Genomic DNA, 24,003 nt, shown 5'->3' on the forward strand with positions numbered 1-24,003 from the left:
TGCGCATCTTGGGTGGGCCCCTTCTGAGTTCAGGCCCCAAAGCAGCTGCTTCCCCTGCTTCCCCTATAGCTATGCCCCTGGCTGTGACCTGCACACAGCGTGAGGACGTAGGCGTGCTGTGTGACCTAATGCTGTATGATGTCGGGTCACAGCACAATGCAGCAGGAAGAGTGCTGGATCTCAGGAGCAGCGGCAGCATCTGGAACAGAGGAGGTTAGTTGATTTATTCTTTTTTTTTTTTTGGTCTGATCTGAGGTCTGATTAACATTGTGGGTCTGGTCTGAGGTCTGTTTGGGAGTCTGAGCTGGTGTCTAATCAGCATTAGGAGTCTGATCTCAGGTCTGTTTGTGGATCTAATGAAAATTGAGGGATTTGAGCTGAGGTGTGATTAACATTGGGGGTCAGATCAAAGGATTGATTAAATTTGGGGGGTATGATCTGATCTCTGATTTTCAGATTTTTTTTCTTATTTTCCTCATAGGTGTGTTAAGGGGTGAAAACTAGAAAACTGTAAAACTTCAATAGACAATATCTGTAAAGAATAAATCAAGGCAACTGGACTTACTGTAGATTTCTTGAAAACGTTTCACTCGTTCTTCCAACGAGCTTTCTCAATTCTGAGTGACTGTACAAGAATTCTCTGGGAATAAATATGTAACTGAATCAACATCTGGTAACTATACCCAGCATTGATTTCCTTTGAATCACTTAACTAATATTTAGTTGTATAACCACTGTTTCTGAGAACTGCTGTACATCTGTGTTGCATGGAGTCAACCAACTTCTGGCCCTGTGAACAGGTATTCCAGCCCAGGATAATTGGACTACATTCCGCAGTTTTTCTCTATTTCTTGGTTTTGCCAATCAAAGGATTGATTAAATTTGGGGGGTATGATCTGATCTCTGATTTTCAGATTTTTTTTCTTATTTTCCTCATAGGTGTGTTAAGGGGTGAAAACTAGAAAACTGTAAAACTTCAATAGACAATATCTGTAAAGAATAAATCAAGGCAACTGGACTTACTGTAGATTTCTTGAAAACGTTTCACTCGTTCTTCCAACGAGCTTTCTCAATTCTGAGTGACTGTACAAGAATTCTCTGGGAATAAATATGTAACTGAATCAACATCTGGTAACTATACCCAGCATTGGACAATTATACCCAGCATAAGACAATGAATAACATTTAAATTAGCAGCAGTCATAATACCCTTTAATAATAATAATAATTATATATATATATATATATATATATATATATATACAGTTGTGTTTAAATTAAAGCAGTGTGTTTAAAAAAGTGACTAAAGCTGAAAATCCTTCTAATAGCTTCCATTTCCATACACACAAATGCATTGGGAACACTACACATTCTATTCCAAATCAAAACATGAAGAAAAATATATCAAATTTGTGTTGTTCCTCTAAAAAAATGAAAGAAAAGTGAATATTAAACTGTTCAAAAAAGTAGCAGTGTTTGTATTCTTCTTTGCAAACTCAAACATTCACATGAAAAATGTTTGAAGATTTTGCTTTCCTTTGAATCACTTAACTAATATTTAGTTGTATAACCACTGTTTCTGAGAACTGCTGTACATCTGTGTTGCATGGAGTCAACCAACTTCTGGCCCTGTGAACAGGTATTCCAGCCCAGGATAATTGGACTACATTCCGCAGTTTTTCTCTATTTCTTGGTTTTGCCTCAGAAACTGCATTTTTTATGTCACCCCACAAGTTTTCTATTGGATTAAGATCCGGGGATTCTCCAAAGTGTCCCAGGAACCATTTTTTAACAAGACAATGCCAGGCTGCATGTTACTTGTGCTACTGTGAGCAGCCTGCATGGCCTAAATGTGCAACCTGGGACATCATTGGTTGGCAATTGCCAAGGGAACTGCAAGCAATGGAATTTATGATATGCATGTCCAAATGCATTCAATGTGGCAGAACGTTTCTCAGACAATCATTAATAACCTCACTGATAGCACGCCAAGGCGTGTGTGTGATGTTCATACTCGATATTGAATAAATCAAGATGTTTTGAATATTTTGTTTCCATTTTTATATCATTTGCAGATCATTAACATTTCTATGAATTCTGTGATTTTCATATTCTGGGACTTTTTCTTCTTGATGTTGCAATTTCAATGTTGAATAGTGTATATGTTTAGTATATATTTATTTATACAAATATTTTATGGTAATGTTTTCTTTTCCTCGTTGTTTTATTTACAGATTTCAAGCTATAAATCTATGAACATATGGCTGTGGCATATGTTCTACCTAATAGAAAAAAAGGGTAGTGTGAAATCCACAAGAAAATTATATATATTAGCAGAAGGACCCGGCTTTGCTCGGGTATATTTAATCTATTTCATTTGATGTTTGCGTGTGTCATTAAAGGATATCAATACTATCTACAATAGCAGTGACATCTGCAGAACTCCGCCCCCTTAACAGTGACCTCCATAGCCCCCTACCCCTTAACACTGACCACCCCCCCACAGTGCCCCGTCCCTTAAAATTGGACCTCCACAGCAGACCACCCCCTTAACTTTGACCTTTGCATTAGCCTTCCCCTTTAACAGTGAGTTTCACAGCACACCACCCCCTTGACAGTGACCTCCACAGGGGCCCGCCCCCTTAACAGTGGCCTTTATAGCAATATGCCTGCCCCTTAACACTGACCTCCATAGTGGACCATCCCCTTAACTGTGACCTCCACAGCAGCCTGCCCCTAGGGTGGCCAGAGGTCCAGTTTTAGGCCGGACAGTGGCCTGGACGGATACAAGGATATCCTTTCGAACAGCTCACTCTCAGACAGCAGCACTGTGCTGTCTAAGCGTGAGATGCAGAAAGAAAGTCACCATCCCTCCCACCCCTGTAGCTAAAAGAAGTTGATTTTTAACTTAATTTTTTCAATCCCTGTCGGCTGAGGAGTGTGAGGGGTGTGGCCTAACCAGATCAGTGCATGGCTAAGCGAGACCTAAAAGTTGATTTTTAACTTAATTTTTTCAATCCCTGTAGACTGAGGAGTGGATTGGGGTTGTGGCCTAACCAGATCATGGGCATATCCTTTTGAACAGCTCACTCTAAGACAGCAGCACTGTGCTGTCTGAGTGTGAACTGCGGGGAGAAAGTCACCGTCCCTCCCACCCCAGCAGCTGACAGAAGTTGATTTTTAACTTAATTTTTTCAATCCCTATCGTCTGAGGAGTGGGAGGGGGGCATGGCATGGCTGACCTGGGGGCAGGGTTTTAAGTTTGTCTTTTGAGGGTGGACGCATTGTGGCAGGGGGCGTGTCTGGGCTCCTTCCTGCAAGAGTGGCACCCCTCTGGGCACCTTACTGGCTTATTTGCATACCAATAAAACTGTATTTTCAGAGGATAAAAATATCTCTTGCTGCAACAAAGGCACATCTTGAAATAAGGTACTGAGTGCTATTAGGCCATGGCTTTATTCTGGTTACAGATTTCCTTTAAATCTCACCTACAGCAGTGAAGAAAAATGGCTGGGTTGTTATGGAAACCTGAAGTAAAACTGTTTATGTGGAGACTAAGGACCTGCGAGCTTCTATTAACTGATAAGGGTCATGTGTCCAAGCTTCTATTGGCTAATGCATTTTTTGGGAATATCCAAGGAACAGTATGTCCTAGAGAGCTAAAACCTTCCCGGACACCTGATGTACCTGTGTGCCAAATTTCAACATTGCGGATTCCTTTAGTGGACATACATACATACACACACACATACATGCTTTATACGTATATTAGATATATAGTGTCCTGTTGAGGAATCACATTGAGTCACTAAATTAGGCTTTGATTTCCTGCTTCGCCACCAAAACTTCAAACAGGACATCCCATTTAATGGCACCCTCTGCATTCCTCTCTGCTTTGGCAGTCGACTGGAAAATAGATTATAGACACACAGAATTTACTTATTACACATGAAAGATTAAACTCCTGCTTTTGTCATGCAGTCATGCACAATACATGTACAGCGGCATAGGAGAGGAGCTTGAGTGAAGGATGAACGTGTTAGCGGCACTGGCTGTAACAGTTTATCACAGTAGCTATCCTCTCACCATTGCTTCCTAGGGTCGGGACAGTGACAAGAGGGGGCACTCTTTCTTCCCTCTGGGAACTCCTTGATGTTGAGGCTCATGCCTGATGGTAGTTGGGGTGCCCTTGATGTTGTAGGAGGTGGAGGGTGCAAAGACCATCATATGTGTAGGAGTCAGAAATCTAGGCCAGAGGTAGAAGAATAAATGTCTCTTTATTTAAAGTAGGTAAAAAGGAAATCCTGCTCTGGCGCTTCAAACCCAATTCAGACAGTCTTGGATGTAGAAAGGTTTCTTTATTCTATTAAAAATGCGCACAAGTAAAAACTCTCTTTATTTAAGGGCTATGTTCACCTGTGGTGGAAATTTTCTTTATTGACTGCTGGTGCTGAGACTGCTGGTAGCGACTGGTAGGTCAGATTGCTGACAGGGGTTCCTCTCTATATGGCTGATAGTGCTGTGACTGACAAACAGAAATGGCGGCTGGGACTGACGAACAGAAATTGTGGCGCTCCAACCTGCTTGCCGTCACGCAGGTGTGGGCGGTGCCGGCGGCATGTGGAGTGCCGTGTCCTGATTGGTCGGTGCGCTGGTGTGAGCGGTGCGGGGTGTGTGTTATTATTAGGGTTATTCCTGCAGTATAGAAATCTTTTGCTAGAGGTAATTATGCATTGTGTGTGTGTATATATAGTATATTACTCTTTTTAGGCAAGGTAACCCAAAAATGGCTGTTCTGGCACAGTTTTTATTATTTGATTTTTTACAATGTTCACCTGACAGAGTAGATAATGTGCAATTTTTATAGAGCAGGTTGTAACAATGCAGCGATACCTAATAAGTCAATTTTTTTTATTTTATTTTGGATTCACACAATAAAATATATATTTTTTTTAAATCATGTTTTCTGAAAGCCATATTTTTTTATTTTTTTGGGCGATTGTCTTAGGTAGGGTCTCATTTTTTGCTGGAAGAGATGGTTTGATTGGTACTATTTTGGGGCACATATTAATTTTTTATCGCTTGGTATTACAATTTTTGTGATGTATGGTTATAATAAATTGATTTTTTTGGCACATATTTTTTTTTTTTATGCTGTTCACCAGATGGGTTGGATCACATGCTATTTTTATAGAGCAGGTGATTATAGACATGACGATACCTAATATGTGCATTTTTTTTTACTTTATTTTATTAAATGAAAGCATGTTTGGGCTTATGTATGGGCTAATTTTTTGTGGAATGAGATCACAGTTTGATTGGAGCTAATTTTGGATACATATGACTTTTTTGATCACTTTTTATACAATTTTTTGGGGAAGTGCGGTGGGCAAAATTGCAATTCCATCACAGTTTTTTTTTTTTTTTTATGGTGTTCACCATGTAGTAAAAGTAACATGATCCTTTTGTAGATCAGGTCCTTACGGACGTTGCGATACCAAACATGTTTAGTGTTTTTTTTTTGTTTGTTTTTTACCAATTATGTGTGTACACTCACCTAAAGAATTATTAGGAACACCATACCAAGGGCTCTTTCACACTTGCGTTCTTTTCTTCCGGCATAGAGTTCCGTCGTCGGGGCTCTATGCCGGAAGAATCCTGATCAGTTTTATCCTAATGCATTCTGAATGGAGAGAAATCCGTTCAGGATGCATCAGGATGTCTTCAGTTCCGGAACGGAACGTTTTTTGGCCAGAGAAAATACCGCAGCATGCTGCCCTTTTTGCTCCGGCCAAAAATCCTGAAGACTTGCCGCAAGGCCGGATCCGGAATGAATGCCCATTGAAAGGCATTGATCCGGATCCGGCCTTAAGCTAAACGTCGTTTGGGCGCATTGCCGGATGCGACGTTTAGCTTTTTCTCAATGGTTACCATGGCTGCCGGGACGCTAAAGTCCTGGCAGCCATGGTAAAGTGTAGTGGGTAGCGGGGGAGCAGTATACTTACCATCCGTGCGGCTCCCGGAGCGCTCCAGAGTGACGTCAGGGCGCCCCAAGCGCATGGATCACTGTGATCGCATGGCACGTCATCCATGCGCATGGGGCGCTCTGACGTCATTCTGGAGCGCCCCGGGAGCCGCGCGGACTGTAAGTATACCGCTCCCACGCTCCCCGCTCCTACTATGGCAACCAGGACTTTAATAGCGTCCTGGGTGCCATAGTAACACTGAAAGCATTTTGAAGACGGATCCGTCTTCAAATGCTTTCAGTACACTTGCGTTTTTCCGGATCCGGCATGTAATTCCGGCAAGTGGCGTACACGCCGGATCCGGACAACGCAAGTGTGAAAGAGGCCTAATACGGTGTTGGACCCCCTTTTGCCTTCAGAACTGCCTTAATTCTACGTGGCATTGATTCAACAAGGTGCTGATAGCATTCTTTAGAAATGTTGGCCCATATTGATAGGATAGCATCTTGCAGTTGATGGAGATTTGAGGGATGCACATCCAGGGCACGAAGCTCCCGTTCCACCACATCCCAAAGATGCTCTATTGGGTTGAAATCTGGTGACTGTGGGGGCCATTTTAGTGCAGTGAACTCATTGTCATGTTCAAGAAACCAATTTGAAATGATTCGAGCTTTGTGACATGGTGCATTATCCTGCTGGAAGTAGCCATCAGAGCCATCAGAGGATGGGTACATGGTGGTCAGAAAGGGATGGACATGGTCAGAAACAATGCTCAGGTAGCCCGTGGCATTTAAACGATGGCCAATTGGCACTAAGGGGCCTAAAGTGTGCCCAGAAAACATCCCCCACACCATTACACCACCACCACCACCAGCCTGCACAGTGGTAACAAGGCATGATGGATACATGTTCTCATTCTGTTTACGCCAAATTCGGACTCTACCTTTGAATGTCTCAACAGAAATCGAGACTCATCAGACCAGGCAACATTTTTCCAGTCTTCAACAGTCCAATTTTGGTGAGCTAGTGCAAATTGTAGCCTCTTTTTCCTATTTTAGTGGAGATGAGTGGTACCCGGTGGGGTCTTCTGCTGTTGTAGCCCATCCGCCTCAAGGTTGTGCGTGTTGTGGCTTCACAAATGCTTTGCTGCATACCTCGGTTGTAACGAGTGGTTATTTCAGTCAACGTTGCTCTTCTATCAGCTTGAATCAGTCGGCCCATTCTCCTCTGACCTCTAGCATCAACAAGTCATTTTTGCCCACATGACTGCCGCATACTGGATGTTTTTCCCTTTTCACACCATTCTTTGTAAACCCTAGAAATGGTTGTGCGTGAAAATCCCAGTAACTGAGCAGATTGTGAAATACTCAGACCGGCCCCTCTGGCACCAACAACCATGCCACGCTCAACATTGCTTAAATCACCTTTCTTTTTCATTCTGACATTCAGTTTGGAGTTCAGGAGATTGTCTTGACCAGGACCACAACCCTACATGCATTTAAGCAACTGCCATGTGATTGGTTGACTAGATAATCGCATTAATGAGAAATAGAACAGGTGTTCCTAATAATTCGGTAATTTAGGTGAGTGTATATTGGAAGGTTTTTTGATTGAATTTTTTATTTTTTTACTTTTTTTTTTTCCCAGACCCACTTAATTCTTGATGATCCAGTGGGTCTGATGGCTTACAATACACTGCAGTACACTATATAGTGTACTGCAGTGTATTGAACTTAGCGCTGGGCGATATGGCCTAAAATCTATATTGCAATATAATTTGAAGCATGTGCGATAACGATATATATAGCAATATATTATTTTCTATATATTGGGGGGGTTAAACTTTTTTTTTATTTGCTTACTATTATCCCCCTTAGGGGCTAGAACCCTTGTCCTATTCACTCTAATAGAGCTGTATTAGGGTGAATAGGACTTTACACTGTCTTTGCTGCCCTGTGCTTTGTGCACACGTCATCAGAGAGCTTACCATGGCAGCCAGGGCTTCAGTAGCATCCTGGCTGCCATGGTAACCGATCGGAGCACCAGGATTACACTGCTGGGGATCCGATCGGAAGCTGCCACTGCACCACCAATGGGTGAGGAGGGGGGACCCTGGGGCCACTGCCACCAATGATTTAATACTGTGCAGTGCCAGGGCAGAGCAGATGCCCGATGGTTAGCCCCTTCCAGACAGCGGTCCCAAAGGACTGCAGAATGTAAGGGGTTAAACAGTTATGGAGCGCTGTGTGTGGAGCACTGTGACCCGATTAGACGCGCCTCTACGCATGCCCAGTGCAAAACTGGTGACACACACATGGACACAGCACACGCACAGAGGGCTTTTATTATGTATGATGTGAGCACAAGGCAGAGAAGAAAAATAGCAAAACCGAGGTGCAAGCCCAAAAGGGCCTGAAGGCAGCCCAAAAATACAATAATAAAGGGCAGCCAGCACTCTCAAATAGGAAAATCTAAAAAGTGTTTGTTTATTCACCCATACTGGAAGCGCGACATTTCAACTCTATACTGGAGCCTTTCTCAAGCTTGAGAAAGGCTCTAATATGGAGCCAAAATGTCACGCTCCTGTGACTGAGTGGAAATTTTCACCCCACACTTTCAAATTGCTTGCCAAAAAATACACTTATGCTGTTTTCACACCTAAACTCCGGAATATTTCCAGATTATCAGGTCCAGAGATTTACCAGAGTTGGCCTTTCACACATGTAGCTATCACCCCAAAAATGTTCAAAGTCAGGTGAGTTCTCACTACAGATTAAATGTTCCAGGTGCTTAGACAAGGGGCAGGAACTTTTGGCATGGCCACTGTGATTTTCTGAAACATTTACTGCTGTTTTCACACATGCACTCACTCGGATGTAACCCAGAGTTAGTACTAGGGCTCTGGGGAGAAAAAGTCTGGGTAAAGTCCAGGACTGATATTGCAGATGTGTGCGTTCACACATACAGCCCCTCCGGGTCAACTCCAGAAAATGTCAGGTTTCCACTGTAAGTGTGAATGGGGCTTTAGTAACCTACCGTAAACGCCAAACTACAGGAGACATTGTCTGTTGGCTGTTGTGGCAGTTAGTCTGGATATTCATCAGGTTGCATATAGCAACCAATCACAGCTCAGCTTCTATTTTGTAACAGGTCATTAATATGAGCTCTGATTGGTTGCTATAGGCAACGAAGGACATTCTTAGTATAAGACAGCTTATGTGTGAGTTAATATTATTTTGATTGCAACGCTTAGCCAACGTTGTTGTAGAGACTGATGTAACTCACATGACCTTAAAGGGAACCTGTCACCAGGATTTTGTGTATAGAGCTGAGGACACGGGTTGCTAGATGGCCGCTAGCACATCCGCAACCCCCGTAGCTCTGTGTGCTTTTATTGTGTAAATAAACCGATTTGATACATAAGCAAATTACCCTGAGATGAGTCCTTTAGATGAGATGAGTCAGGGACAGGACTCATCTCAGGTTAATTTGCATATGTATCAAATCGGTTTATTTACACAATAGAAGCACACAGAGCTATGGGGACTGGATATTGCAGATGTGCTAGCGGCCATCTAGCAACCCATGTCCTCAGCTCTATACACAAAATCCTGGTGACAGGTTCCCTTTAAGTGTATACTAATTCTGTGGGGTTTTATATACTGTCAATTAAAGACAATATTGTCCTATAAGAAAAGGAATTCAATGGTATGATTGTCGTCAAATGCTGAGAAAAGGCATCTAAAGGGGCGGGTTATTGTGGAAATCACTGTTAACGAGATGGGGTACTGTGGAGGTCACAAATAAAAGGCGGGCTGCTGTGGAGGTCACTGTTAAAGGGGTGGGCGCTGTGAAGGTTACTGCTAAGGGGACAGGGTACTGTGGAGGTCACAAATAAACAGCGGGCCGCTTTGGAGGTCACTGCTAAAAGGGTTGGCACTGTGGAGGTTACTGTTAAAGGGGCAGCTGCTGTGGAGGTCACTGTTAAGGGGCGGGTTATTGTGGAAATCACTGTTAAGGAGACGGTGTACTGTGGATGTCACTCAGGGCCGGCCTTTGGGGTGTGCGGGCTGTGCGGCCGCACAGGGCGCCATAGCAACAGGGGCGCCGGGCGGCCGACAGCCCGCAATGTAATATGGGCAGGCGAGGCGGCACTTATGTTTTCCCACGGGGCGGGCGGGCCCCCGCCCCCTCCATCTCCCCCTCCCCTGTATTCAGCAGGGGGCGCACGTTGCGGTTTAAAAAAAAAAAAACTTCGGGCGGCGGGCGGCTGGCGGCGCCCCTCATTCTGCGCCGCCTGAGTGGCTGAGCCTGCCTGCGCCTGCTGTGTGCTGTTAGTGTAGCGTGGCCGAGCTCTGTTCGATCCGCGGTACAGGAGCTTTTGTTTCCTGTACCCGGCCGGACTGACAGGAAGTGCTCACTTAGTGTGCACTTCCTGTCAGTCCGGCCGGGTACAGGAAACAAATGCTCCTGTACCGCGGATCGAACAGAGCTCGGCCACGCTACACTAGAGGTGGAAATGAGAGTGATGGGAGGGGGGGGGGAGAAATAATGAGAGTGATGGGGGGGGGGGGGGGAGAAATAATGAGAGTGATGGGGGGGGGGGGGGGAGAAATAATGAGAGTGATGGGGGGGGAGAAATAATGAGAGTGATGGGGGGGGGAGAAATAATGGAGAGTGATGGGGGGGGGGGGGGAGAAATAATGAGAGTGATGGGGGGGGGAGAAATAATGAGAGTGATGGGGGGGGGGGGGAGAAATAATGAGAGTGATGGGGGGGGAGAAATAATGAGAGGTGATGGGGGGGGGGGGAGAAATAATGAGAGTGATGGGGGGGAAGAAAGAAATAATGAGAGTGATGGGGGGGGGGAGAAATAATGAGAGTGATGGGGGGGGGAGAAATAATGAGAGTGATGGGGGGGGGGAGAAATAATGAGAGTGATGGGGGGGGGGGGGAAATACTGAGAGGATGGGGGGGGGAGAGAAATAATGAGAGTGATGGGGGGGGGGGAGAAATAATGAGAGTGATGGGGGGGGAGAAATAATGAGAGTGATGGGGGGGGGGAGAAATAATGAGAGTGATGGGGGGGGAGAAATAATGAGAGTGATGGGGGGGGGGAGAATAATGAGAGTGATGGGGGGGGGAGAAATAATGAGAGTGATGGGGGGGGGGGGAGAAATAATGAGAGTGATGGGGGGGGGGAGAAATAATGAGAGTGATGGGGGGGGAGAAATAATGAGAGTGATGGGGGGGGGAGAAGAAATAATGAGCGTGATGTGGGGGGGGAAGAAATTAAGTGAGAGGTGATGGGGGGGGGGAGAACTAATGAGAGTGAATGGGGGGGGGGAGAATAATGAGAGTGATGGGGGGGGGAGATAACTAATGAGAGTTTGATGGTGGGGGGGAGAAATAATGAGAGTGATGGGGGGGGGAGACAATAATTGAGAGTGATGGGGGGGGGGGAGAAATTAACCATGAGAGGATGGGGGGGGAGAAATAATGGAGAGTGATGGGGGGGGGGAGAATAATGAGAGTGATGGGGGGGGGGCGAATAATGAGAGTGATGGGGGGGGGGGGAATAATGAGAGTGACAATGGAGTCCCCAGAGCCAGACTGCAGCCAGAGTCCAGATCATCTTATTGTCCTGGTGGTAAGTAGACAATGCAATATGTTTATTATTTAATTGTTTAGTTATTAAAACTACATTGGAAACTAATTTTCTCAGCTGGACACCGGCCGACATGCGCTGGGAGCCTCACCAGCGGTTAGGGTAGGGAAAAAGCACTGGCCCGTACGTAAATTTTTCCCTTCCCTAACCGCTGGTGAGGCTCCCGGTGCATGCGCAGTGTCGGCCGGTGTTCAGCTGAGAACATCCATCTGATCACTGCGCCTGCGCATTGGCCCATAGTTTTTCCCTACCCTAACCGCCGGCGAGGCTCCTGGCGCATGCGCTGCTGTGAAATTTCCCTAACCTGTCGTTGTGCGGCTGCGCGATGCTGCACACCTCCTCACGTCATGTCCGGTGCGACCGGAAGTGACGAGGGTAGGGAAATCTCACGAACTAGGGAAGTATAACATTACACCGGCCTTTGGGGTGTGAGGGCTGGTAACTACTTGGTTGGATAGTCAGCCAGCCTATGCCATGATGCCAGCAACAAGCATTTTTTTTTTTTTTTTTTTGGGGGGGGGGGGCGCGCCACAAGGTTAGCTCGCACAGGGCGCCTGAACACCTAAGGCCGGCCCTGATGTCACTAATAATGGGGCGGCCACTGTGGAGGTCACTGTTAAAGAGGCGTTTGCTGTGGATGTTACTGGTAAGGGGGCAGGGGACTGTGGAGGCTACTGTTAAAGGGGCAGTTGCTGTGGAGGTCACTGCTAAGGAAGCAAGGTACTGTGAGGTCACTGTTAAGGGAGCAGGGTACTGTGGAGGTCACTGTTAAGGGAGCGGGGTACTGTGGCAGTCATTTTTAAAGGGGCGGGCGTTGTGGAGGTCTCTGTTAAGGAGGCAGGGAACGGTGGAGGTCACAGTTAAGAGGATGGTCTGCTATGGAAGTCAGTATTAAGGGGCAGAGTGCTCTGGAGGTCACTGTTAAAGGGGCAAGCCCTGTGGAGGTCTCCGTCAGGGGGGTGGGGTGCTATGGAACTCACTGTTAAAGAGGTGGGCTGCTGTGAAGGTCAAAGTTAAGAGGGTGGGCTTCTGTGGAGGTCCCACTTTAAGGAGGCAAGGAACTTTGAAGGGGTCAGTGTTAAGGGGTGGGGGGCTGTGGAGATCACTATTAAGGGGGTGGGGTGCTGTAGAGGTCACTCTTATGGGAGATACTGTCAATACCTATTAACGACACACAGAAACATTAAATGAAATAGATGAAATATACCCGTGCGAAGCCGGGTCCTTCTGCTAGTGTGTATATATATATATATATATATATATATATATATATATATAGTATCTCACAAAAGTGAGTACACCCCTCACATTTTTGTAAATACTTTATTATATCTTTTCAGTGTCATATCTTCAGTGTTCTCATGAAAAGATAGAGGGGTGTACTCACGTTTGTGAGAAGTGTACCTTGAAAAATTGGTGATGTTTTGAAAGAAAAGGATGGTCACATCAAATATTGATCTGATTTAGATTTCTTTTCTTCATTCACTTTGCATTTTGTCAATTGATAAAAATAAGCATATGCACAGATTATATATATATCTCACAAATATATATATATATATATATATATATCTTATTTGTGAGATATATATATATAATCTGTGCAAAAGTTTATTTTTATCAATTGACAAAATGCAAAGTGAATGAAGAAAAGAAATCTAAATCAGATCAATATTTGATGTGACCATCCTTTTCTTTCAAAACATCACCAATTTTTCGAGGTACACTTCTTTTAGGAACTCAACAGAGAGATCTACTGTGAATGTAGGCTTCCCCCAATCCTTCTGTCTCTTCATGTAATCCCAGACAGACTTAATGATGTGGAGATCAGTGCTCTGTGGGGGTCATATCATCACTTCCAGGATTCCTTGTTCTTCTTTACACTGAATATAGTTCTCAATGTCATTAGCTATATGTCTGGGGTCATTGCCCTGCTGCAGAATAAATTTGGAGCTAGTCAGACACCTGGTGTCTGACTCGCATGTTGATGATAAGGTTGATGTTCCAATTTTAAAGAAGTGAGAAGGCAGGCATTTATAGGTAGTGATTCACTCCGCTTCCGCCTAGCAGTGTTCCCTGTGACGTCACCGGCACTAATGGGCAGGCTTTAGCGCTACCCTAGCCATTTTACAGGCTTGAGCAGCACTAAAGCCCACCCATTAGTGTCGGTGATGTTAATGGGCCCACTGCTAGGCAGAATCCTCCATCTAGCTTATCTATGGAGAGCACCAGATTTACAGAAAATGCCTTCGAAAGCTCCAATGCTCACATTAGAGGGCCTGTCTGCGTGCATAAAATTTCATATAACTTTTTAGAATAAGCTCTCATGTGAGTAAATGAGTAATAGCACTATTCAGGCCATTATATGACTTCTAGAAGGATATTATTAGCAGCTTTCCCCTCTGCACGCTCTATCTCTTAATTTTCAGTTCTCTGAGCTGGTGAGTGGAGGAAAGTAGTTATGATGTCCCCCAAAGCCCAAAGCCTTCACAAGGGAAAGCAGGAGCTTCTGCATCCTAGCTCCCTAGCTCTCTTACTGAATATCACTCGGGAGTGTTATGTAGGGCATTTTAGATAAGTACTGAACAGTACTGATGTAAATAAAGCACTTGAGGTGAGATATATTTCTCTAATTGCAGCTCCTTCCTCCTCCACCTCCCCTCTCCCTCTCCATAGACATCTATTGGCAGCATAGTAATCTGATCCTTCAGGGAGCAGACAGTCCATTTTGGTCTCTCAAGATGGATTTAGAAGAGAAATAAAAATGAATGTTAAGACAAAGGATGTAGCAGCCTCATAAGTGGAGAAAGAGGCATTATTTTCTGAGAAGATAAATTGAAAAGTTTCTTATATTCATCTATAATATCTGTATGCAAAGTTTGATGACAGTTTAGTGACCATTTAAACTGAATGAAGTGACAAAACTTCTAATCAAGAGGTCATACCAAGTAAATTTAAGCCAATAGCAATCCATATTAAGACGTTCTATGCAATCTGGAGCAATTTAAATAAATGAAAAGATAAAAAGAGGGATCTGCTGTTAATATTAGGCTGGGAGTCAGTAGTTGAGACCATGTTGTCCTCACATCTAATTGTTCTGAGCAATGCAGCAAGCCCTACTGTAAACAGAAGGAGAAGACTGCCGACATCAACAAATAAATAGGCAAGCAACAGAAGGCATTTATTTATCATGTGGCTCCAAGTGCACAAATGGTATGTTCTGCTACACCCAGAGGAAGGTATAAGGCAGAGAGGACAGAAAAATGGAAGATGACCATCTGTGCCTCCAATGTTACAAATTGCCATCCACAGCTTGCAGAGCACTTCTGTCTCTCTCAACCCGGTAGTGCAGAATGTCTTTATACATCACTACACAAGACAGAAACCACTCAAGCACAATACAAACATTTCTGAGCCGTGTCTGTTTCCCATGCACATTGTTTATATTGCAATAACATAACAACTTTTCACAATGAACCGTATATAGTGTATATTATTGTACAATTGTCGAGAACTATCAATTTGTATTTTATGAATATGTTTTATTTTGCAGATGGCTATACAACAGATGACATAGAATTCTACTGGAATGGAGGAGATAAAGCAATCACAGGCGTTGAGAAAATCGAGTTGCCTCAATTTTCTATTGTTGATTACAAAATGGTTTCAAAGAAAGTTGTCTTCTCCACTGGTAAGAATCCACCACGCGTGGGACTGGACATAATACTGGGCAATGTAAATTTCCTTATGCATTTATTTTTGCACAGTTGCAACTATAGTCTTAGCAGCCAGAGGTTGTGGGAACCCAATCAGATGTGTTTATGTTGAAAAAAAAGAAAGGATAGTGGCATCTTTCTATTAACTACCATGGGACTTGCACAGTGGGTTCTCCACACTGCAGAAGATCTGTTCTTTGGCACTAGTATGCACCCCTTGCTGCTGTAGGTGGGGGTTATTTCTGACTTTGTGGTGATCCACCATGGATTCTAGTTAGACCACTTGTGTATAATTATGTGTCATTATTATTTTCAGGTTCTTATCCTAGATTGTCACTGAGTTTTCGTCTTAAAAGAAACATTGGCTACTTCATTCTGCAGACATACATGCCTTCTACACTGATTACTATTCTGTCCTGGGTATCTTTCTGGATCAACTATGATGCATCAGCTGCAAGAGTTGCTTTAGGTAATTTCATATGCATTGAAGATGAAACATACATCATAATATCTAAAGACAAACATGTAAACACACTTTAAATAATAGGCCATAAAGTCACATAGATGTATACCTTTCTATTGGCACTAAAGAACATCAATGAGATATAGACTTCGGGGGACATTTATCATTTTTGGTTGTTTTTGTGTCAGTTATAAGTCTGTCTTTGCTATGTGTGTCTGCGCCAAATTTATGAAATAGCGCACCTTAATAATGTATTAGGTGTGATGGCAATGTGGTTTACACCTATATGTGTAAAAGTACACCAGGGGAGTTGCCCTACGTGGAGATGTGACTTTTTCAAAAGTCTCATGTATTAAATGTGCTATAATCCAGGTCTAACCTCACTTTTGTCCCTTAAATGTAGACCACTGTGAAAAGTGGTGAGGGATCATCAAATGTAAAAAAAAAGGCAATAATTAACGTGACTTGTGATATTTTTAAGCATATCTGATTTGATAAATGTCCCTCTTCATGTGTAATGTGAAATTGGCTTTTTATATGGTAATGATATAAAATCGTGGAAATAATCTTACCAATGTTCATTTTTCATTAAAAGTGAAGTAATATATTATGTATAGAGAGATCCTTAGTTCTTAAAGAGGTTTTCAATAAGTTCAATATTGATGGCCAATATTGATGGATCAATATCTGATCTCTTCCTAGACCAGGGACATCACATTCATTGGTCACTTGGCCTATTTGCAGCAGGTGAATGGGTTTCAACTGCAACACCATCCACATCCACTATACAGAGTACAACGCTGTACTTAAAGGGGTTCTACAGTTATTCTAAACTGATGATCTATCTTCTGGATAGAACATCAGCATCTGATCGGCGGGGGTCTGACACCGATCAGCTGTTTGAGAAGGCAGCTGCACTGGAAGTAGCGCCGCAGCCTTCTCACTGTTTACAGCAGGCCCAGTGACGTCACGACTAGTTTTACTGGCCTGGGCGGGGCTAAGCTCCGTTCACTTAATTGGAGCTTAGCCCCGTCCAGGCCAGTGATACTAGTTGTGATGTCACTAGGCCGGCGGTAAACAGCGCAGCTGCCTTCTCAAACAGCTGATCGGCGGGGTCCCGGGTGTCGATCAGATGCTCATGATCTATCCAGAGGATAGATCATCAGTTTAAAATAGCTGTAAGAACCCCTTTATGCTATGAGGAGGCTGGAGCACTTACTGAAGCACTGCTGACTCCTCAATCAGCTGATTGGGGAGGGGGGTTGGGAGTATGACCCCCACCAATCAGATATTGATGAATGACCTATCCTGAAAACCCCTTTAATACACACTGTCCATGCACAGAGCCATTACAAGGCTCTTTGTCATTAAATATTTACCTAAAACTGTTTGTTGTGCCGTTCCTTTGTTCTGCCTCCTGGAAATATATAAACAAGATGCCAGCTCTGAATAGATAGTGATTGAGTGTATAGGAACACGCCCAACTTAGAAAGGAATGGTAATGTCCAGTTGTCAATTTCATCATACCTTTGAAGGAGGAATGACAGACGTGTCAGGGGATCTCTCAGCTCCTCCTAAATGTTTCATATAGAACTCATTTTACACTATGTATTAATTATAGTGTTGAGCAAGTTGGACTTTGGATCCAAGATTTGTCTCTGGGCAGCATTTAAATCTATGGGCTCCGGCGAGAAAAATTTGTTATTACAAAGTCTCGCCGGAGCCCATACATTTGAATGCTGTACGGAGACAGGTGTCCGTACAGTATTAAAGCGAAGTTTTGAGCTAATCAACTTCAAATCTTGGATCCCAAGCTCGATTCGCTCAACACTAACTACTTATGTATGAATTTATGTATGGAAAAGGGGTGACCAATGACCAATAGTCTGCATTATTCAAACCAGGACCTGGATCTTAATAGTTTTGTAGTTGCAAATAATGAAAAATTTAGTATAGCCACTGTTATTCAATAAAATATATCTATATAGCGCTACCTGCTGCTTGTTCTTTTTCTTACTTCTCAGTCCACCTCACTAAGGTGGTCACACGCGCTGTTTAAATCTTCAACTGTCACCAGCAGAAACTGCTAGAAGCTGTGGCAGGTACAGGGAAAGGGCTACATCAGAAAAGACCCCCCCCCCCCCCCCTTCTGAGAAAGGACATGTCCCCTGAGCAGCCAGCTTGAAATAAATCTAGCTTTGTTAGGAAGAGAATGTCATATACTATATGATGTCTGATTTTTATTACATCAGTCATTGCATAACCCCTTTAACTAGCTAGAAGATATGACTAACTCATTTAGAGTTCACAAGTAGATTATGATTTAAAATCATAGAAAAAGATACAAAACATCCTGCACGATGTGATAAATGAATATGCGGATGTACATAGCAACATTTATAATAGAAAAATCACAGAAAATAATGCACATAATAGATTCAAACATTAAATATGGTCTAAGCGCTCCCTCTGATATGATAAAATCCGAGACTTTCAGCTAATATATTTATATCTATATTAGTATAGCCAGTGAGTTATTCAATAAAATGTATCTGTATAGCGCCACCTGCTCTTTTATTTTTCTTATTTCTCTATCCATCTCACTGACACTCTCAGCTAAAATATTTTGATCAAAGCACATCTGTGCCCACCTACCAGCGCCAAGGTGGTCTCAGTCAGGCAGGTCCTACTCTAAACCTACCTATGCCGTGGGGCATCTATATTAGTATAGCCATTACTCAGGAAAGCAGACCCTGCACATATAGTGTATTGCTCCCAGTCACCACTATGTGCATCCAGCAACCGATGAGAGGAGGCGCACGCAGAGCTATATGTACCACCTAATCAAGGTCGCCTGTGGGATAGACAGTGCAAAAGTGCTCAAAAATGCAAAAAAACTATCTATGCCATTGGGCATCTATATTCAGGGGAGCAGTCCTTGCATGTATAGTGAGCTGCTTCTTGTTACCTCTGTGTGGACCAAGCACCCAATGAGAGGAGGAGCACGCACAGATATATGTACCACCTAATCAAGGTCGCCTGCGGGATAGGCGTGGCGAAAGTGCACAAAAATGCTATTTGAAGGATAAAATAGAAGCGCATTCACAGAAAGAGAGAAAAAAAATCCTGCACAATCTGATAAATGAATATGCAAATGTGAATGGCTACATTTATAAAGGAAAAATTACAGAATATAAAGCACTAACACAATAGATGCAAACATTATATATGGACTAAGCCCTTGCTCTGATATGACAAAATCTGAGACTCTCAGCCATTCTAGCATATGGTTTTCTCTCAGGTATTATAACGAGTTGTATACTATATGACTTGACTTCCTGACATAACTATATGATCTACTAGGAGGCTACAGAGGGTTACAGATAATGTACAATTTGGGTAGAGAAATACAGTCAGGGCCATAAATATTGGGACATCAACATAATTCTAACATTTTTGGCTCTATACACCACCACAATGGATTTGAAATAAAACGAACAAGATGTGCTGTAACTGCAGACTGTCAGCTTTAATTTGAGGGTATTTACATCCAAATCAGGTGAACGGCGTAGTAATTACAACAGTTTGCATATGTGCTCCCACGTGTTAAGGGACCAAAATTAATGGGACAATTGGCTTCTCAGCTGTTCCATGACCAGGTGTGTGTTATTCCCTCATTATCCCAATTACAATGAGCAGATAAAAGGTCCAGAGTTCATTTCAAGTGTGCTATTTGCAGTTGGAATCTGTTGCTGTCAACTCTCAAGATGAGATCCAAAGATCTGTCACTATCAGTGAAGCAAGCCATCATTAGGCTGAAAAACAAAACAAACCCATCAAAGAGATAGCAAAAACATTAGGCGTGGCCAAAACCACTGTTTGGAACATTCTTAAAAAGAAGGAACGCACCGGTGAGCTCAGCAACACCAAAAGACCTGGAAGACGACGAGAAACAACTGTGGTGGATGACCGAAGAATTCTTTCCTTGGTGAATAAAACACCCTTCATAACAGTTGGCCAGATCAAGAACACTCTCCAGGAGGTAGGTGTATGTGTGTCAAAGTCAACAATCAAGAGAAGACTTCACGAGAGTGAATACAGAGGGTTCACCACAAGATGTAAACCATTGGTGAGCCTCAAAAACAGGAAGGCCAGATTAGAGATTGCCAAACGACATCCAAAAAAGCCTTCACAGTTCTGGAACAACATCCTATGGACAGATGAGACCAAGATCAACTTGTACCAGAGTGATGGGAAGAGAAGAGTATGGAGAAGGAAAGGAACTGCTCATGATCCTAAGCATACCACCTCATCAGTGAAGCATGGTGGTGGTAGTGTCATGGCATGGGCATGTATGGCTGCCAATGGAACTGTCTCTCTTGTATTTATTGATGATGTGACTGCTGACAAAAGCAGCAGGATGAATTCTGAAGTGTTTCGGGCAATATTATCTGCTTATATTCAGCCAAATGCTTCAGAACTCATAGGACGACACTTCACAGTGCAGATGGACAATGACCCAAAGCATACTGCAAAAGCAACCAAAAAGTTTTTTAAGGGAAAGAAGTGGAATGTTATTCAATGGCCAAGTCAATCACCTGACCTGAATCCGATTGAGCATGCATTTCACTTGCTGAAGACAAAACTGAAGGGAAAATGCCCCAAGAACAAGCAGGAACAGTTGCAGTAGAGGCCTGGCAGAGCGTCACCAGGGGAAGAAACCCAGTGTCTGGTGATGTCTAGAGATGTCGCGAACATAAAATTTTCCGTTTGCAAACGGCGAACGCGATTTTCTGCATATGTTCGCGAACGGGCGAACTGGGCAAACCGCCATTGACTTCAATAGGCAGGCGAATTTTAAAACCCACAGGGACTCTTTCTAGCCACAGTAGTGATGGAAAAGTTGTTTCAAGGGGACTAACACCTGGACTGTGGCATGCCGGAGGGGGATCCATGGCAAAACTCCCATGGAAAATTACATAGTTGACGCAGAGTTGGATTTTAATCCATAAAGGGCATAAATCACCTAACAATCCTAAATTTTTTTGAACAACGTGGTTTAAAACATCCAGTGTGTGTATACGATCAGGTATGATGTTGTATCGATCAGGTAGTGTAAGGGTTACGCCCTCTTCACAGACATTGACAGACCAAACTCCCCTTTTAATGCACCGCAAACAACCGCAAACAGTCCATTTGCCCAACAGCAAACTTCCCATTTGCACAAGGTTGGATACCAAGCTAGCCATGTCCCGTTGATGTCATTGAAGGTTTCTTCCTCCACCCAGCCACGTACAACACCAAGGGTCCCCGAAAGGTGAATTGAATTGATTTTTCGAATGAGGAGATGGTTAAAAAAACACTGGCTCCCTCCCCTTTGTTTGAATCCACGCCACGGTCACTGCGCCTGCGCCGTGCAATTTACTGTCACACCCGATATGAGTGGTATTTTCTGTAGTACTATTCTCATCAGGGATTGCCTTTTGTGAAAAAAAATTTAGGCCGGGTACCTTCGACTGCCTTCACAGTGACAGACCAAACTCTGATACACCAAGCTGAATTGATTTTAGGAACCGGGAGATGGAAAAAGCAGCTTGGTCGGTCCTCCTACTCCCAAGTTGGGGCACTGCGCGTACACGGAGCAATGTGCTGTGACACCCTATATGAGTGGTGTCTTAACTAGTACTATTCCTATCAGTTTAATCTCTGTTATGTCCCCTATCCGGGGACGTGTGTCGAATTGATTAATCATTGTCGAATTAACGACATCCTGAAATAATTTTGTTCTGAGCTCTGTACTTGCTTTGTATTGGAATTGATGGGGATTTTTTTTAAATTGTCTGCATTTTTTCTAATAAAAAATCATAATAAAGTCTCTTAATAGTTTATTTTATGTATTAAAAACCCATACAACTTAAAAAAAAAAAAAAAATAAATAAATAATGTTTTTTCTATGAAAAATTATCCAGCCGATCGCTTTTAGTCTGATCATAATGAAGCAAGGGTCTTATCTGTGGTGTGGCAACATTGTCAACACACTCATAGAGGTGATGATCGCTTCATTGTGATACGCAAGCCCCTTCACCACAACAAGGTACCGATCACGAAGGGGAATTGACACTTGTATGTGCCTTTTTTTTGTTTTGTTTTTGCAGCCACAGTGCAGCACTAGAGGCCAGAAAAATTAGGCATGTACACATGCCTGAAAAACTAGGCATTGTTGCAGCCGCTGCTGATGTTTTCCAGGCAGAAAGGTGACTAAAACATTGCTGCTTGAACCCTAGTTGGTGGTGGAGAATTCACGAAAGTCATCCGGTATGCAGACATTAAATACAGCAGCGTGGGGACCATTTTGAGGCCAAGGCATGTCATCAGGCCTTTTGTTAGTCAAACGTATCCCCCACTGTCAGTCCCTTCGGGATCCATGCCTCATTCATCTTAATGAAGGTGAGGTAATCAACACTTTTTTGACCGAGGCGACTTCTTTTGTCAGTGACAATGCCTCCTGCTGCACTAAAGGACCTTTCTGACAGGACACTTGAAGCGGGGCAGGCCAGAAGTTCTATTGCAAACTGGGATAGTTCATGCCACAGGTCAAGCCTGCACACCCAGTAGTCAAGAGGTTCATCGCTCCTCAGAGTGTCGATATCTGCAGTTAAGGCGAGGTAGTCTGCTACCTGTCGGTCGAGTCGTTCTCTAAGGCTGGATCCCGAAGGGCTGTGGCGATGTGTAGGACTGAAAAAGCTCTGCATGTCCTCCATCAACAACACATCTGTGAAGCATCCTGTCCTTGCCGCCGTGGTAGGAGGAGGATTACTTTCACCTCTTCCCCTGTTAGATTCCCGTTGTGCTGTGACATCCCCCTTATAAGCTGTGTAAAGCATATTTTTTTGTTTGGTTTTGAACTGCTGCATCCTTTCTGACTTCCGGTAATTTGGTAACATTTCCGCCACTTTCTGCTTATACCGGGGGTCTAGTAGCGTGGCCACCCAGTACAGGTCGTTCTCCTTCATCCTTTTTATACGAGGGTCCCTCAACAGACATGACAGCATGAAAGACCCCATTTGCACAAGGTTCGATGCCGAGCTACTCATTTCCCGTTCCTCATACTCACTGATGTCATTGACGGTCTGTTCTTCCCCCAACCACGTACAACACCACGGGTCCCAGATAGGTGACAACAACGAGCACCCTGGGATGCCTGCTGTGGTTGGTCTTCCTCCTCCTCAAAGCCACATTCCTCTTCTGACTCCTCTTCCTCATAGTCCTCTTGCAGCGTTGCCGCAGGTCCGGCAAGTGATGATGACAAGGCTGTTTCTGGTGGTGATGGTGACCACAACTGCTTCCTCTTCCTCTTCACGCTCATCTACAGCTTGATCCAGCACTCTTCGCAGGGCACACTCCAGGAAGAAAACAAATTGGATAAGGTCGCTGATGGTGCCTTCGGTGCGACTGACTAGGTTTGTCACCTCCTCAAAAGGACGCATGAGCCTACAGGCATTGCGCATGAGCGTCCAGTAACGCGGCAAAAAAAATCCCAGCTCCGCAGAGGCTGTCCTAGTACAAATACTCGTTGATGGCTTTTTCTTGTTGGAGCAGGTGGTCGAACATTAGGAGTGTTGAATTCCAACGTGTCGGGCTGTCGCAAATCAAGCGCCTCACTGGCATGTTGTTTCGGCGCTGAATGTCTGAAAAGTGCGCCATGGCCGTGTAGGAACGCCTGAAATGGCCACACACCTTCCTGGCCTGCTTGAGGACGTCCTGTAAGCCTGGGTACTTAGACACAAAGCATTGTACGATGAGATTCAACACATGTGCCATGCACGGCACATGTGACAACTTGCCCAAATTCAATGCCGCCAACAAATTGCTTCCATTGTCACACACCACTTTGCCAATCTCCAGTTGGTGTGGGGTCAGCCACTGATCCACCTGTGCGTTCAGGGCGGACAGGAGTGCTGGTCCGGTGTGGCTCTCTGCTTTCAGGCAAGTCAACCCCAAGACAGCGTGACACTGTCGTATCCAGGATGTGGAATAGTCCCTGGGGAGCTGGGGGGATTCAGTTGATGTGCAGCCAGACGCCGCAGCAGAAGAGGACTCAGCCGAGGAGGTTATGGAAGAGGATGGAGTAGGAGGAGTAGAGGAGGTGGCAGTAGGCCTGCCTGCAAGTCGTGGCGGTGTCACCAACTC

General features: G+C 44.0%; 1 protein-coding gene across 1 annotated transcript in view; it reads left to right on the forward strand.

Annotated features, from left to right (window-relative positions):
* GABRB1 (gamma-aminobutyric acid type A receptor subunit beta1) overlaps nucleotides 1-24,003 on the forward strand; it is a 339,039-nt gene that overhangs the window by 281,698 nt on the left and 33,338 nt on the right. Inside the window, exons 3-4 of the mRNA XM_044292653.1 lie at nucleotides 15,188-15,325; nucleotides 15,667-15,819. Coding sequence (XP_044148588.1) covers nucleotides 15,188-15,325; nucleotides 15,667-15,819 — 291 coding nt within the window. The remainder of the gene's footprint in view (nucleotides 1-15,187; nucleotides 15,326-15,666; nucleotides 15,820-24,003) is intronic.

The sequence above is a fragment of the Bufo gargarizans genome, chromosome 1 (genome assembly GCF_014858855.1).
Source record: "Bufo gargarizans isolate SCDJY-AF-19 chromosome 1, ASM1485885v1, whole genome shotgun sequence".
NCBI classification, from domain to species: Eukaryota; Metazoa; Chordata; class Amphibia; order Anura; family Bufonidae; genus Bufo; species Bufo gargarizans.